At 58.9% G+C, this 17817-nt stretch overlaps 3 protein-coding genes across 3 annotated transcripts; 2 read left to right on the top strand and 1 right to left on the bottom strand.

Annotated features, from left to right (window-relative positions):
* Nucleotides 1-139: 139 nt before the first annotated feature.
* On the top strand, nt 140-10183 carry TRMT1 (tRNA methyltransferase 1; the record flags this gene model as incomplete). The annotated part of the gene is given in 17 exon segments (XM_034072085.1): nt 140-279; nt 1657-1712; nt 1955-2033; nt 2035-2104; nt 3362-3549; nt 4099-4214; nt 5213-5325; nt 5400-5548; nt 5628-5711; nt 6192-6261; nt 6335-6469; nt 6560-6645; nt 7503-7611; nt 8184-8260; nt 8354-8473; nt 9386-9485; nt 9915-10183. Coding segments are annotated over 17 exon segments (1764 nt in total), but the record flags the coding sequence as incomplete, so codon positions are not given.
* Nucleotides 10032-11592, bottom strand: LOC117437579 (lysosomal alpha-mannosidase-like). Its single transcript, XM_034072084.1, has 4 exons — nt 11587-11592; nt 11166-11390; nt 10271-10373; nt 10032-10190 (listed from the first exon to the last, which is right to left on the bottom strand). The coding sequence occupies exons 1-4, from the start codon at nt 11590-11592 to the stop codon at nt 10069-10071; spliced, it is 456 nt and encodes a 151-aa protein (XP_033927975.1). The 3' UTR covers nt 10032-10068.
* Nucleotides 11562-14653, top strand: TRIR (telomerase RNA component interacting RNase). The gene is made up of 3 exons (XM_034072006.1): nt 11562-11895; nt 12873-12950; nt 14532-14653. Exons 1-3 carry the CDS (start codon nt 11641-11643, stop codon nt 14637-14639), a joined length of 441 nt encoding a protein of 146 aa, XP_033927897.1. The 5' UTR covers nt 11562-11640; the 3' UTR covers nt 14640-14653.
* Nucleotides 14654-17817: the final 3164 nt, after the last annotated feature.

The following is a 17817-nucleotide window of genomic DNA, read 5'->3' as shown; positions in this document are numbered from 1 at the left end:
GTTATAAGGACCCTACAACGACGTATACCGGGACCCCCCCCACGTCGTCGCATTGCAATGGACGGGACCCCCCCCGACGGCTCCGGTGCCCCCCCCGGTTCCGGTGCCCCCGTCGGTTCCGGTGCCCCCCCCGGCGGTTCCGGTGCCCCCCCCCGTCGGTTCCGGTGCCCCCCCCGGTTCCGGTGAGGGTCTGATCACCGAGGGCAGAGCCACGATCCTGTTCCCAAAGGCCAATGAGGTCTTTTATAACCCGGTACAGGTCTTCAACCGGGACATGACGTGAGTGGGGACGGGGGATTGGGGGGATCCTATAGGGGTATGGGGGGATCCTATGGAGGGACCCTATGGGGGGCTTGGGGGGACCCTATGAGGGTATGGGGGGAACCCTATGGGGGGATTGGGGACGCTATGGGGGGTTTGGGGGGATCCTATGGGGGTATGGGGGGACCCCATGGGGGTATGGGGGGACCCGATGGGGGGATTGGGGACCATATGGGGGGTATGGGGGGATCCTATGGGGGGACCCCAAGGAGGGATTGGGGGGGCCCCATGGGCGTATGGGGGGACCCTATGGGGGGGTTGGGGGGACCCTATGGGGGTCTTGGGGGAACCCCATGGGGGGCTTGGGGGGACCTTATGGGGGTATGGGGGGACCCCATTAGGGGGCTTGGGGGATCCCATGGGGGTATGGGGGAACCCCATGGGGGGTTTGGGGGACCCCATGGAGGGCTTGGGGGGACCCTATGGGGGTATGGGGGGACCCCATGGGGGGGCTTGTGGGGACCCCAGGGGGTTGTTGGGGGGACCCCATAGGGGTATTGGGGGACCCCATGGGGGTATGGGGGGACCCTATGGGGGGCTTGGGGGGACCCCATGGGAGTATGGGGGGACCCCATAGGGGTCTTGGGGAGACACTATGGGGGTATGGGGGGACCCCATGGGGGGCTTGGGGGGACCCTATGGGGGTGTAGGGGGACCCCATGGGGGTATTGGGGGGACCCCATGGGGGGGTTGGGGGGACCCCATGGGGGTATTGGGGAGACCCCATGGGGGTATGGGGGGACCCCAGGGGGGGCTTAGGGGGACCCTATGGAGGGGTTGGGGGGACCCCATGGGGGTATGGGGGGGGGTTGGGGGGACCCCATGGGGGGGGCTTGGGGGGACCCCATGGGTGCTATGGGGGGACCCAATGGGGGGCTCTGGGGGACCCCATGGGGGGGTTGGGGGGACCCTATGGGGGGGTGGGGGGACCCCATGGGGGTATGGGGGGGGGGTTGGGGGGACCCCATGGGGGGGGCTTGGGGGGACCCCATGGGTGCTATGGGGGGACCCTATGGGGGTATGGGGGGACCCTATGGGGGGGGCTTGGGGGGACCCCATGGGGGGACCTGGGGGGGCCCCATGGGGGTATGGGGGACCCTATGGCGGTATTGGGGGAACCCATGGGGGGGCTTGGGGGGACCCCATGGGGGTATGGGGGACTCCATTGGGGTATGGGGGGACCCCATGGGGGGTTTGGGGGACCCTATGGGGGGCTTGGTGGGACCCCATGGGGGGCTCTGGGGGACCACATTCGGGTATGGGGGGACCCCATAGGGGTATGGGGGTGATCCCTGTGCTCCCCCACACCCGTTCCTGACACTGCTGCCCCTACAGCTGTGCTGTGCTGACAGAGTTCGCTCGGCTCTTCCTGCAGGCAAAGGGGATACAGGGTAAGGATGCTGGGATGGGTGTAACTGGGATGGGTGTAACTGGGATGGGTATTACTGGGGTGGGTATCACTGGGATGGGTATTACTGGGATGGGTATCACTGGGATGGGTATTACTGGGATGGGTATCACTGGGGTAGGTACCATTGGGGTAGGTACCACCTTGTACTCCCCATCCCCAGACCTCCCTTTTCCCTTGTGGGGTGGGTTTGGGATGGATCCATCCCCCCCCATCCTATTCCAGTTGTCACCCCTGGGGAGGAGAACACGGATGCAGGAAGTGCCCAACCACCGGATGAGGATGATGATGGTGATGATGGTGCCGGTGATGGTGCCGGTACCGGTACCAACACCCCCCCCCCCGCGTGTGGCAAAGGCAGGACAACCATGCGAGGTGCTTGGCACAGTGGGGTCCCCCATTACCCTATATTGGTGTCCCCCATTCCCCTATATTAGTGTCCCCCATTCCCCTTTATTGGTATCCCCCATTCCCCTATATTGGGGTGTCCCCCATTCCCCTATATTTGTGTCCCCCATTCCCCTATATTGGTGTTCCCCATTCCCCTATATTGGTGTCCCCCATTCCCCTATATTGGTGTTCCCCATTCCCCTATATTGGTGTCTCCCATTCCCCTATATTGGGGTGTCTCCCATTCCCCTATATTGGGTTCCCCCATTCCCCTATATTGGGGTGTCCCCCATTCCCCTATATTGGGTTCCCCCATTCCCCTGTATTTGTGTCCCCCATTCCCCTATATTTGTGTCCCCCATTCCCCTATATTTGTTTCCCCCATTCCCCTATATTGGGGTGTCCCCCATTCCCCTATATTTGTGTCCCCCATTCCCCTATATTTGTTTCCCCCATTCCCCTATATTGGGGTGTCCCCCATTCCCCTATATTGGTGTCCCCCATTCCCCTATATTGGTGTCCCAAATTCCCCTATATTGGTATCCCCCATTCCCCTATATTGGGTTGTCCTCCATTCCCCTATATTGGGGTGTCCCCCATTCCCCTATATTGGTGTCCCCCATTCCCCTATATTGGTGTGTCCCCCATTCCCCTATATTTGTGTCCCCCATTCCCCTCTATTGGTATCCCCCATTCCCCTATATTTGTGTCCCCCATTCCCCTATATTGAGGTGTCCCCCATTCCCCTATATTGGTGTCCCCCATTCCCCTATATTGGGGTCCCCCATTCCCCTATATTAGTATCCCCCATTCCCCTATATTGGGGTATCCCCCATTCCCCTATATTTGTGTCCCCCATTCCCCTATATTGGGGTGTCCCCCATTCCCCTATATTGGTATCCCCCATTCCCCTATATTGGTGTCCCCCATTCCCTTATATTGGTATCCCCCATTCCCCTATATTTGTGTCCCCCATTCCCCTATATTGGTATCCCCCATTCCCCTATATTTGTGTCCCCCATTCCCCTATATTGGTATCCCCCATTCCCCTATATTGGTGTCCCCCATTCCCTTATATTGGTATCCCCCATTCCCCTATATTGGTATCCCCCATTCCCTTATATTGATATCCCCCATTCCCCTATATTGGGTTCCCCCATTCCCCTATATTGGCATCCCCCATTCCCCTACATTGGTACCCCCCACCCCATAGCACCCTATAGCATTGCTGTATGTCCATAGGGGGGGCTGCGGGTGCTGGAGGCATTGGCAGCCTCTGGTCTCCGCTCCATCCGCTTTGCCAAGGAGGTCCCAGGGCTCCGGTCTGTGGTAGCCAACGACTGCTCTGCACTAGCCACCGACCTTATAGGGCGTAATGTGGACTTCAATGGGGTGGGGGCGCTGGTGACCCCCAGTATGGCTGATGCCAGGTAAACCCCCCCCATTAACCACCCCATTGGGCTCTTCCCCCCCTCTATGTATATTTGTGTCCCCCATTCCCCTCTATTGGGGTCCCCCATTCCCCTATATTGGTGTCCCCCATTCCCCTATATTGGGGTGTCCCCCATTCCCCTATATTGGTGTCCCCCATTCCCCTATATTGGGGTGTCCCCCATTCCCCTATATTGGCAATGGGGGGGTCAATGGGGATGCCAGGACCCCCCCATTAACCACCCCATTGGGCTCTTCCCCCCCTCTATGTATTGAGGGGTCTCACAATGGGGTTGGCCAAAGGGGGGGTCAATGGGGATGCCAGGACCCCCCTATTAACCACCCCATTGGGCTCTTCCCCCCCTCTATGTATTGAAGGGTCTCACAATGGGGTTTGGCCAAAGGGGGGGGGTCAATAGGATTCCAGGACCCCCCCATTAACCACCCCATTGGGCTCTTCCCCCCCTCTATGTATTGAAGGGTCTCACAATGGGGTTTGGCAATGGGGGGGGTCAATGGGGATCCCAGGACCCTATTTCCCCCCCCAGGATGCTGATGTACCAATGCAAAGCGAATAGGGACCCCTTTGATGTGATTGACCTGGACCCATATGGGAGCCCTGCACCCTTTATTGATGCTGCTGTGCAGGCTGTGAGCGAAGGGGGTGAGTGGGACCCCCCCATAACACACATATTGGGGTGATCCTGGTAACACCATGGCCAAGAACACCCCATAACATCCTCATCCTCATCCCAAGCACACCCCATACCCTCCTCATCCCAAGCACACCCCATACCCCATCCCAATCACACCCCATACCCCATCCCAAGCACACCCCATGCCCCATCCCAAGCACACCCCATACCCCATCCCAATCACACCCCATACCCCATCCCAATCTCACCCCATACCCTCACCCCAAGCACACCCCATACCCCATCCCAAGCACACCCCAAACCCCATCCCAAGCACACCCCATACCCTCCTCATCCCAAGCACACCCCATACCCTCCCCATCCCAAGCTCACCCCATCCCCTCATCCCAAGCACACCCCATACCCCATCCCAATCACATCCCATACCCCATCCCAAGCACACCCCATACCCCATCCCAAGCACACCCCATACCCCATCCCAATCACACCCCATACCCCATCCCAATCACACCCCATACCCCATCCCAATCACACCCCATACCCCATCCCAAGCACACCCCATACCCTCATCCCAAGCACACCCCATACCCTCATCCCAATCTCACCCCATCCCAATCTCACCCCATACCCCATCCCAATCACACCCCATACCCCATCCCAATCACACCCCATACCCCATCCCAAGCACACCCCATACCCCATCCCAATCTCACCCCATACCCCATCCCAAGCCCACCCCATACCCCATCCCAAGCCCACCCCATACCCCATCCCAAGCACACCCCATACCCTCCCCATCCCAATCTCACCCCATACCCCATCCCAATCACACCCCATACCCACCCCAATCACACCCCATACCCCATCCCAATCTCACCCCATACCCTCCCCATCCCAATCACACCCCATACCCACCCCAATCACACCCCATACCCCATCCCAATCACACCCCATACCCCATCCCAATCTCACCCCATCCCAATCTCACCCCATACCCCCTATCCAGGGTTACTATGTGTGACATGCACGGATATGGGGGTGCTGGCCGGTAACAACCCCGAAACCTCCTATAGCAAATACGGGTCCGTGTCCCTAAAGGGCAAGTTCTGCCATGAGATGGTGAGTGTGGGGTCCTGGTGTATAGGGGGTACATTATGGGGTGCTCATTGGTGACCCTATAACCTCCATACCAGGCCCTGCGCATCATCCTACACAGCCTGGACAATAGGGCCAACTGCTACCAACGCTTCATAGTCCCATTGGTGTCCATTAGTGCTGACTTCTATATACGGGTCTATGTGAGGGTGTTCACGGGGCAGGCGAAGGTGAAGGCATCAGCAAGGTAAGGGGGATATTATGGGGTGTATATTATGGGGTACACCCTATAACCCCCCCATTAACACCCGTTTTGTGCCATACAGCAAACAGGCGCTGGTGTATCAGTGTGTGGGTTGTGGTACCCACCACCTGCAGCGCATGGGGAGAGCTACAGCACATGGCAATGGGTATGGGGTGGGATTGGGGTGGGTATGGGGTGGGATTGGGGTGGGTATGGGGTGGGATTGGGATGGGGTATGGGGTGTGATTGGGATGGGGTATGGGGTGTGATTGGGGTGGGGTATGGGGTGTGCTTGGGATGGGTATGGGGTGGGATTGGGGTGGGTATGGGGTGTGATTGGGATGGGTATGGGGTGTGATTGGGGTGGGGTATGGGGTGTGATTGGGATGGGGTATGGGGTGTGCTTGGGATGGGGTATGGGGTGTGATTGGGATGGGGAGGGTATGGGGTGTGCTTGGGATGGGTATGGGGTGTGATTGGGATGAGGGTATGGGGTGAGATTGGGGTGGGGTATGGGGTGGGATTGGGGTGAGGTATGGGGTGTGATGGGGTATGGGGTGTGCTTGGGATGAGCAGGGTATGGGGTGTGCTTGGGATGAGGAGGGGTATATGGGATATGGGGAACCCCTCACCCCTTCCCTTCCAGCTTCAAGTATGGGGCAGCAATGGGGCCACCTGTGGGTCCCACATGTGAGTTCTGCCACCAGCGGCACCAGGTGGGTTCCTATCCCCCCCCTATTACCCCTATGGTGCTGCCCCATACCCATCACTGACCCCCTGTCCCCATAGATGGGTGGCCCCATATGGGCTGAGCCCCTCCATGACCTGCCCTTCGTCCAGCGCATACTGGGAGCACTGGAGCGGAGCCCCCACCGGTTCCAGACCCAGGAGCGGATGCAGGGGGTGCTCAGTGCCATCACTGAGGTATATGGGGGGTAATGGGGTTTGGGGGGGTCCAGGTCCTATATCCCACCCTATAGCATTGGGGCTGACTCAGCTGCTCCCTATGGGCAGGAGCTCAGTGATGTGCCCCTATACTACACACTGGAGGGGCTGAGCAGCATCGTGCACTGCAATACCCCATCCCTGCTGCAGTTCAGGTGGGGGCACCCCAAGAAACACCTCCCTGCACCCCAAAGCTTGTCCTGTCCCTCCAACCCCATCCTGATGCCCCATAACCTCATCCCGCACCCCAAAAACCACCTCCCTGCACCCCAAAGCTTGTCCTGTGCCTCCAACCCCATCCTGATGCCCATAACCCTCATCCTGCACCCCAAATCCAATCCCTGCACCCCAAACCTTATCCTGTGCCTCCAACCCCATCCCACACCCCAAATCCAATCCTGCACCCCAAGTCCCATCCCTGTACCCCAAACCTTATCCTGTGCCTCCAACCCCATCCTGCACCCCAAATCCAGTCCTGCACCCCCACTCCCATCCATGCACCCCAAACCTTATCCAAACCTTATCCTATCCCTCCAACCCCATCCCAATGCCCCTAAATCCAATCCCACACCCCAAATCCAATCCTGAACCCCCATTCCCATCCCTGCACCCCAAACCTTATCCTGTACCTCCAACCCCATCCCGATGCCCCATAACCTCATCCCGCACCCCAAACCCAATCCCACACCCCCATCCCCATCCCTGACCCCAAACCCTAACCCCCAACCCCACCTGTGTCCCCCCCACCCCATATCCCCCATAGCTCAGCCCTGCTGCACACCCTAAACCCAATCCCACACCCCAAACCCAATCCCACACCCCCATCCCTGACCCCAAACCCCCCCCCATAACCCCACCTGTGTCCCCCCCACCCCATATCCCCCATAGCTCAGCCCTGCTGCACACCCTAAACCCAATCCCACACCCCAAACCCAATCCCACACCCCCATCCCTGACCCCAAACCCCCCCCCATAACCCCATCTGTGTCCCCCCCACCCCATATCCCCATAGCTCAGCCCTGCTGCACGCCGGGTACCGCGTGTCCCTATCCCATGCCTGTAGGACTGCAGTGAAGACGGATGCGCCCCCAGCTGTGCTATGGGACATCCTGCGCTGCTGGGTGAGTGTGGGGCAGCCCCATATGGGGTAGGGTGGGAACCCCCCCCCCCCATTATCATCATCATCTTCATCCTAATCCTAATCATCATCATCCTCATAATCCTCATCATCCTCATCATCATCATCCTCAACATCCTCATCATCATCATCTTCATCATCATCATCATCCTCATCATCATCATCATCATCATCATCCATCATCCTCATCATCATCATCATCAATCATCATCCATCATCATCATCATCATCCTCATCCTAATCCTAATCATCATCATCTTCATCCTCATCATCTTCATATCATCCTCATCATCCTCATCCTCATCATCCTCATCCTCATCATCATCCTCATCATCATCATCATCCATCATCATCATCCTCATCATCATCATCATCATCCTCATCATCATCATCATCATCATCATCATCATCCTCATCCTCATCCTCTCATCCTCATCATCATCATCATCATCATCATCATCATCCTCATCCTCATCATCTTCATCATCCTCATCCGTCATCATCATCCATCATCATCCTCATCCTCATCTTCCTCCTCCTCCTCCTCCCCCTCAGGTGCGCCTGCACCCAGTGAAGCGCGAGCGGCTCACGGACCCCAGCCCTGCTGCCCGGATCCTCTCTGTGGAGCCCACGTAGGGTCTATGGGATGGGGGGGGGGGGACACCCCATAAGTGACCCTAAACCCACCCCATAGTGTTAGCCCTGACCCCTCTCCGGCCCCATAGGCTCCAGGCTTCCTTTGCCATCCGAGCGGATGCTAATCCCAGCTCCAGGAAAAGGGGATTGAAGAGGTTCCCTGAAAACCCAGAAGCCTTTTGGGGTCCCAAAGCCAAGGCCAAGGCTGGGTAAGGAGATGCTCAGGGGTCTTATATAGGGTTGGGCTTTTGAGCCAAGCCATGGTCATAATATCCCCTATACATCATATAGGATAACCTATAGGGAGTGGGGTAAGGGGCAATCACCTACCCCAGTGATACCTACCCCAGTAATACCCATCCCAGTAATACCCATCCCAGTAATACCCACCCCAGTGATTCCCACCCCAGTGATTCCCATCCCAGTAATACCCATCCCAGTAATACCCATCCCAGTGATACCCATCCCAGTAATACCCATCCCAGTGATTCCCATCCCAGTGATACCCACCCCACTGATACCCATCCCAGTGATACCCATCCCAGTAATACCCATCCCAGTTGTACCCATCCCAGTGATACCCATCCCAGTAATACCCATCCCAGTTGTACCCATCCCAGTGATACCCATCCCAGTAATACCCATCCCAGTTGTACCCATCCCAGTGATACCCATCCCAGTAATACCCATCCCAGTAATACCCATCCCAGTAATACCCATCCCAGTGATACCCATCCCAGTGATACCCATCCCAGTAATACCCAGTAATACCCATCCCAGTAATACCCATCCCAGTAATACCCACCCCACTGATACCCATCCCAGTGATACCCATCCCAGTTGTACCCATCCCAGTAATACCCATCCCAGTAATACCCATCCCAGTTGTACCCATCCCAGTGATACCCATCCCAGTAATACCCATCCCAGTGATACCCATCCCAGTGATACCCACCCCAGTGATACCCATCCCAGTTGTACCCATCCCAGTAATACCCATCCCAGTAATACCCATCCCAGTGATACCCATCCCAGTAATACCCATCCCAGTAATACCCATCCCAGTAATACCCACCCCAGTGATCCCAGTATCACCAGTTCAAGCTCATGTCCCCCCCCAGGGGCAGCCTCTCCCCATCCTTAAAGGGGAAGAGGAACAAACGGAGGCAGCAACAACAGGGAACAGACCTGAGCCCCCCCCCGTGCAAATGGCATAAGGAGGTGGGGGGGGGAGAATAAAGGGGGGGGCACAATAAAGGGGGGATGGGAAGAATTGGGGTTAATGGGGGGATGGGACAAAGGGGGGGGTAGAAATGAGGGGGCAGAATAAAGGGGGGATGGGAATGGGGGGGGCAGAATAAAGGGGGGATGGGACAAGGGGGGTTCAAGAGGGATAGGACAAGGGGGGGTGCAGAATAAAGGGGGGGAGAATAAAGGGGGGATGGGAAGAAGTGGGGTTCAAGGGGGGATGGGAATGGGGGGGGCAGAATAAAGGGGGGGTGGGACAAGGGGGGATGGGAATGGGGGGGCACAGAATAAAGGGGTCTGAGAAGTGGGGTTCAAGGGGGGGATGGGAATGGGGGGGCAGAATAAAGGGGTCTGATAACAAGGGGGGTCACTGCCATCCCCTCACCCCCTTTCCTCCATCAGGGCCTCTGTGTGCAGGATGGGGAGCCCCCCATTGCCCCCCCCATCCCTGACCCTACCTCCTGCCCCCATTAAACACATGAGGAACTGGTCTGGTTTTAATGCATGTATGGGGGGGACACAGAACAGGGACCCCCCCAAACCCCCCCAAGGATGCTCAGAGCCCCCCATGAGCTGCTCCAGGCCCCTCATAATGCACCAGGAACGTCCTGATGTCCATAGGCTGCAGTGTCACCCGCCGAGGGTCCAGTTTGGTTACTGGTTTGGACTGGGATGGACCTATGGGGAGGTGGGAAGGGGTAAAGGGAAGATGCTGCCCCCCCCCCCCATGGACCCCCCCCATGGACCTGACCCTATACCTGTGGTTGGGGTCCAGACCAGACGGGAGATGGCATCAAGGGGCTGAAACCCCCCTAAGTTCATCTCCTGCACTGAGGTGATGGTGAAGGCTGAGAACAGGTCCTGGGAATGGGAATGGGATCAGACATGGAAGTGATGGGATGGGAATGGGGATGGGATGGGGATGGGATGGGGATGGGGATGGGGATGGGAATGGGATGGGGATGGGATGGGGATGGGGATGGGATGGGGATGGGGATGGGATGGGGATGGGGATGGGATGGGATGGGATGGGGATGGGATGGGATGGGGATGGGGATGGGGATGGGATGGGGATGGGATGGGGATGGGGATGGGGATGGGGATGGGATGGGGATGGGATGGGGATGGGATGGGGATGGGGATGGGGATGGGATGGGATGGGGATGGGATGGGGATGGGATGGGGATGGGATGGGGATGGGATGGGGATAGGGATGGGATGGGATGGGGATGGGATGGGATGGGATGGGGATGGGATGGGATGGGGATGGGGATGGGGATGGGATGGGGATGGGGATGGGATGGGGATGGGGATGGGATGGGGATGGGATGGGGATGGGGATGGGGATGGGGATGGGATGGGGATGGGATGGGATGGGGATGGGGATGGGGATGGGATGGGGATGGGGATGGGATGGGGATGGGGATGGGATGGGGATGGGGATGGGGATGGGATGGGGATGGGGATGGGGATGGGATGGGGATGGGGATGGGATGGGGATGGGGATGGGATGGGGATGGGATGGGGATGGGGATGGGGATGGGGATGGGATGGGGATGGGATGGGATGGGGATGGGGATGGGGATGGGATGGGGATGGGGATGGGATGGGTTCCCATTCCCGTTCCCCCTCAGTCCCGTTCCCCTCCCCCACCTGCACGTTGTCTTCCCCACTCCTCCCTTCCCCCCCACGAAGATCCACTTCAGACTCTTCTGTTCCACCACATTCCCCAACGTTGGTTCCAACGGTTCCACATCGGGAGCGTCCTCGAACTGCTCCTGCTCCGGCGCGCACCCTCCGCCGGCCGCCATCTTCCCTCTCCGCCCCTCCCTGCCTCTCATTGGCTGAGCGCCGCCTCTTCGCCCCTCCTCCTCGCGGCTGATTGGTCAGCACCACACAAAGGGGCGTGGCTACAGCGCGGCGTTGCCAGGCAACGCTTCGCCATCTTCCCCCTCCGCCCCTCCCTCGCTCTCATTGGCTGAGCCCCTCCTCTTCTCCCCGCCTCCTCGCACCTGATTGGCCACACCACCCAAAGGGGCGTGGCAAAGCGCCGCGTTGCCAGGCAACGCCTCGCCGTCATCCGCCGGCGCCGACGTCGCGTCGGTGCGTCACGACGGCGGCGGACAAGATGGCGGCGCACGGGGAGGACGGGGAGGCCCCGGAGGCTCCGTCCCCACCTCCGGGGCCCGGAGGAGGCGTCAACGTCTTTGCCAATGACGGCAGCTTCCTGGAGCTGTTCAAACGGAAGATGGAGGCGGAACGGGAACGGGAACGGGAACGGGAACGGGAACGGGAACGGGAACGGGAGGCGGCGGAAGCGGAACAAGGCCCAGGGCCTCGGCCGCCGGACGGAGCCAAGAGGAGCGGAGGACAACTGAGCTTCGTAAGGGAACGGGAGGGGAGGGGGGGACTGGGAGTGATGGGAGGGGTGAACTGGGAGCAATGGGAGGGGTGAACTGGGAGTAATGGGAGGGGTGAACTGGGAGTAATGGGAGTAATGGGAGTAATGGGAGGGGGTGAGCTGGGAGCAATGGGAGGGGTGAACTGGGAGTAATGGGAGGGGTGAACTGGGGACACTGGGAGCAATGGGAGGGGTGAACTGGGAGCAATGGGAGCAGTGGGATGGGGTGAGCTGGGAGTAATGGGAGTAATGGAATGGGGGGAACTGGGTACACTGAGAGGGGGCGAACTGGGTACACAGGAAGCACTGGGAGGGGGTGAACTGGGTACACTGGGAGCACTGGGAGGGGGTGAACTGGGTACATGGGAAGCAATGGGATGGGGTGAACTGAGTACACTGGGAGCACTGGGAGGGGGGGAACTGGGTACACTGGGAGCACTGGGAGGGGGTGAACTGGGTACATTGGGAGGAATGAGAGGGGGTGAACTGGGGACACTGGGAGCACTGGGAGGAGGTGAACTGGGAGCACTGGGAGGGGGTGAACTGGGTACACTGGGAGCACTGGGAGGGGTGAAGTGGGTACACTGGGAGGTGTGAACTGGGTACACTGGGAGCACTGGGGGGGGGTGAACTGGGTACACTGGTAACACTGGGATGGGGTGAAGTGGGTACACTGGGAGCACTGGGAGGTGGTGAACTGGGTACATTGAGAGCAATGGGATGGGGTGAGCTGGGTACACTGGGAGCACTGGGAGGGGGTGAACTGGTTACACGGGGAGGGGGTGAACTGGGTACACTGGGAGCACTGGGAGGGGGTGAACTGGGTACATTGGGAGGAATGGGAGGGGGTGAACTGGGGACACTGGGAGCACTGGGAGGGGTGAACTGGGAGCACTGGGATGGGTGAGCTCCTGCCCCCAGTCTGTGTAACTGGGGCTGTTGTGTCCATCCCCCCCCAGGTTGGCAGGAGGAGAGGAGGGAACAAACTGGCCCTGAAGACAGGAGTGGTGGCCAAGAAGCAGAGGACGGACGAGGAGGTGAGGGGGGGGCATGGGCAGGGCACTGGGAGCACTGGGAGGGGTGAACTGGGAGCACTGGGAGGGGGTGAACTGGGTACACTGGGAGCACTGGGATGGGGTGGAAGGGATGCTGGGGAACACTGGGACTGCTGTTGGGGACACGGAGTGTACACTGAGGTACAGTGGGGATACTGGGAATACTGCAATGGGAGCACTGGGAGGGGGTGAACTGGGTGCACTGGGAGCTCTGGGATGGGGTGAACTGGGTGTACTGGGAGCACTGGTAGGGGCTGAACTGGGTACATGGGAAGCAATGGGATGGGGTGGAAGTGATGCAGGGAAGGGATGCAGGGGAACACTGGGGCTGGTTTTGGGGACACAGGGAGTGCACACTGAGGTACAGAGGGGATACTGGTAATACTGCAATGGGGGCACTGGGAGGGGGTGAAATGAGTATATTGGGAGCAATGGGATGGGGTGAACTGGGTACACTGGGAGCACTGGGATGAGATGAACTGGTTACAGGGGAAGCAATGGGATGGGGTGGAAGGGATGCAGGGGAACACTGGGACTGCTGTTGGGTACACAGGGAATGCACACTGAGTTAACACAGGACATACTGGTAATCCTGCAATGGGAGCACTGGGAGGGGTGAACTAGGTACACGGCAAGCAATGGGAGGGAGTGAACTGGGTATACTGGGAGCTCTGGGAGGGGGTCAACTGGGTACACTGGGAGCAGTGGGAGGGGGTGAGCTGGGTGCATAGGAAGCAATGGGATGGGGTGAAAGGGATACAGGGGAACACTGGGAGGGGTGAACTGGGTACACAGGAAGCAATGGGATGGGTTGAACTGGGTACACTGGGAGCAATGGGATGGGTTGAACTGGGTACACTGGGAGCACTGGGAGGGGTGAACTGGGTACATGGGGAGCAATGGGATGGGGTGGAAGGGATGGAGGGAGGGGACACTGGGAGAACTGGGATGGGGTGAACTGGGTACACAGGGAGTGCTGGGATGAGATGAACTGGGTATACGGGAAGCAATGGGATGGGGTGGAGGGGATGCAGGGAAAGACTGGGACTGCTATTGGGGACACAGGGAGTGCACACTGAGGTACAGTGGCGATACTGGGAATACTGCAATGGGAGCACTGGGAGGGGTGAACTGGGTACATGGGGAGCAATGGGATGGGGTGGAAGGGATGGAGGGAGGGGACACTGGGAGAACTGGGATGGGCTGAACTGGTTACATGGGAAGCTATGGGATGGGGTGGAAGGGATGCAGGGAGGGGTCACAGGGACTGCTGCTGGGTACACAGGGAGTGCACACTGAGGTAATGCAAGAGATACTGGTAATCCTGCAATGGGAGCACTGGGAGGGGTGAACTGGGTACATGGGGAGCAATGGGATGGGGTGGAAGGGATGCAGGGGAACACTGGCACTACTATTGGGCACACAGGGAGTGCACACTGACTTAACACAGGGGATACTGGTAATCCTGCAATGGGGATGCTGTGGTGTGTACTGGCGCGGGTACTGGTGTGGATACTGGTGTGCACTGGGATGTGCTCCCCACATCCCCCTGTGCTCCCATAGGTGCTGACGAGTAAAGGTGACGCCTGGGCCAAGTACATGGCAGAGGTGAAGAAGTACAAAGCTCATCAGTGCAGTGACGATGACAAAACACGACCCTTGGTCAAGTAAAGGTGTTGGCAACAGTTCCGGTTGTTGGCAACGTTCCGGTTGTTGGGAACCTTCCGGTTGTTGTTGGCAACTGTTCCGGTTGTTGTTGGCAACTGTTCCGGTTGTTGTTGGCAACAGTTCCGGTTGTTGTTGACAACTGTTCCGGTTGTTGTTGACAACAGTTCCGGTTGTTGTTGACAACTGTTCCGGTTGTTGTTGGCAACAGTTCCGGTTGTTGTTGGCAACGTTCCGGTTGTTGTTGGTAACAGTTCCGGTTGTTGTTGACAACAGTTCCGGTTGTTGTTGGCAACAGTTCCGGTTGTTGTTGACAACTGTTCCGGTTGTTGTTGACAACAGTTCCGGTTGTTGTTGACAACTGTTCCGGTTGTTGTTGGCAACAGTTCCGGTTGTTGTTGGCAACGTTCCGGTTGTTGTTGGTAACAGTTCCGGTTGTTGTTGGCAACAGTTCCGGTTGTTGTTGGCAACGTTCCGGTTGTTGGGAACCTTCCGGTTGTTGTTGGCAACAGTTCCGGTTGTTGTTGGCAACGTTCCGGTTGTTGTTGGCAACAGTTCCGGTTGTTGTTGGCAACAGTTCCGGTTGTTGTTGGCAACAGTTCCGGTTGTTGTTGGCAACGTTCCGGTGCAGGACCCGAAGCCTTTTGTACCCCCCAACACCCCCAAGGTCACCGGAGCTGCCCCATGGCACAACCAGGACTTTGATGCCACCATGGACTGGCCCCATTGATTCTGCCCCATATTATGGGGGTTCATATGGGGTGGGAATGGGGGGGGGGGGGGGCTGCTGGTGCAGCATTAAACACCTCAGATTTGGAGTGCGTGGAGAGGTTGTGGGGGGGGTTATGGGGTCACCAGTCACTGCTATGGGGGGTTATGGGCTCCCATTCACTGCTATGGGGGGTTATGGGTTCCCATTCACTGCTATGGGGGGTTATGGGCTCCCCAGTCACTGCTATGGGGGTTATGGGGTCACCAGTCACTACTATGGGGGGTTATGGGCTCCCCATTCACTGCTATGGGGGGTTATGGGCTCCCCATTCACTGCTATGGGGGGTTATGGGCTCCCCAGTCACTGCTATGGGGGGTTATGGGCTCCCCAGTCACTGCTATGGGGGTTATGGGCTCCCCATTCACTGCTATGGGGGGTTATGGGGTCCCCATTCACTTCTATGGGGGGTGATGGGCGCCCCATTCACTGCTATGGGGGGTTATGGGGTCCCCAATCACTGCTATGGGGGGTTATGGGGTCCCTATTGACTCCTATGGGGGGTTATGGGGTCCCCATTCACTGCTATGGGGGGTTATGGGCTCCCCATTCACTGCTATGGGGGGTTATGGGGTCCCTATTGACTCCTATGGGGGGTTATGGGCTCCCCAGTCACTGCTATGGGGGGTTATGGGGTCCCCATTCACTGCTATGGGGGGTTATGGGGTCCCTATTGACTCCTATGGGGGGTTATGGGCTCCCCAGTCACAGCTATGGGGGGTTATGGGGTCCCCATTCACTGCTATGGGGGGTTATGGGGTCCCTATTGACTCCTATGGGGGGTTATGGGCTCCCCAGTCACTGCTATGGGGGGTTATGGGCTCCCCAGTCACTGCTATGGGGGGTTATGGGCTCCCCATTCACTGCTATGGGGGTTATGGGGTCCCCATTCCCTGCTATGGGGGGGTTATGGGCTCCACAGTCACTGCTATGGGGGGTTATGGGCTCCCCATTCACTGCTATGGGGGTTATGGGGTCCCCATTCCCTGCTATGGGGGGGTTATGGGCTCCCCAGTCACTGCTATGGGGGGTTATGGGCTCCCCATTCACTGCTATGGGGGTTATGGGGTCCCCATTCCCTGCTATGGGGGGGTTATGGGCTCCACAGTCACTGCTATGGGGGGTTATGGGCTCCCCAGTCACTGCTATGGGGGGTTATGGGCTCCCAGTCACTGCTATGGGGGTTATGGGCTCCCCATTCACTGGTATGGGGGGTTATGGGCTCCCATTCACTGCTATGGGGGGTTATGGGCTCCCCAGTCACTGCTATGGGGGTTATGGGCTCCCCATTCACTGCTATGGGGGTTTTGGGATCCCCAGTCACTGCTATGGGGGGTTATGGGCTCCCAGTCACTGCTATGGGGGTTATGGGCTCCCCATTCACTGGTATGGGGGGTTATGGGCTCCCATTCACTGCTATGGGGGGTTATGGGCTCCCCAGTCACTGCTATGGGGGTTATGGGGTCCCCAGTCACTGCTATGGGGGGTTATGGGGTCCCCAGTCACTGCTATGGGGGTTATGGGGTCCCCAGTCACTGCTATGGGGGGTTATGGGGTCCCCAGTCACTGCTATGGGGGGTTATGGGTCTCCCATTCACTGCTATGGGGGGTTATGGGCTCCCCAGTTGCTATGGGGGTTTATGGGCTCCCCAGTCACTGCTATGGGGGGTTATGGGGTCCCCATTCACTGCTATGGGGGGTTATGGGGTCCCTATTGACTCCTTTGGGGGTTATGGGCTCCCCAGTCACTGCTATGGGGGGTTATGGGTTCCCATTCACTGCTATGGGGGGTTATGGGCTCCCCAGTCACTGCTATGGGGGGTTATGGGGTCCCCAGTCACTGCTATGGGGGGTTATGGGTCTCCCATTCACTGCTATGGGGGGTTATGGGCTCCCCAGTCACTGCTATGGGGGGTTATGGGCTCCCAGTCACTGCTAGGGGGGGTTATAGGCTCCCCAGTGACTGCTATGGGGGGTTATGTGCTCCCCATTCACTGCTATGGGGGGTTATGGGGTCTCCCATCCCCCCCTCCCCCCCCCCCCAATGGTCCATCCCACCGCATTGCATGCCGGGTACCACAGTCCATCCCCATCCCCGTCAGTCCCCCTCAGTGCGCATGCTCCTTCCCACCCACCCTCCCCACGTGGCCCCGCCCCCGCGCCACGTGACTCGGCCCGTCGTTCCCGCGCGGGGGTCAGCGCTCGTGCCCCACCGGTGCCCCCCCCTCCCCCCCCCGTGACCCCTCCCCCCACTTCCGGTACATCCGGGACCTTCCCCTCCCCCCCCCTCCCCCCTCCCGTTTCCGCCGTGCACCGGAAACCCCTCCCCCCTCAGCACCGGACAGGTACCGGGGGCGGCCGGAAGCGGAGCGGGGCCGGGTGGGGGGGGGGGGGGGGGAGGGGGGAGGGGGATGG

Source organism: Melopsittacus undulatus, chromosome 23 (genome assembly GCF_012275295.1).
Source record: "Melopsittacus undulatus isolate bMelUnd1 chromosome 23, bMelUnd1.mat.Z, whole genome shotgun sequence".
In the NCBI taxonomy this organism is placed as follows: Eukaryota; Metazoa; Chordata; class Aves; order Psittaciformes; family Psittaculidae; genus Melopsittacus; species Melopsittacus undulatus.
Note: the sequence above shows the minus strand (reverse complement) of the source record. Positions and strands in the feature narration are given on the sequence as shown.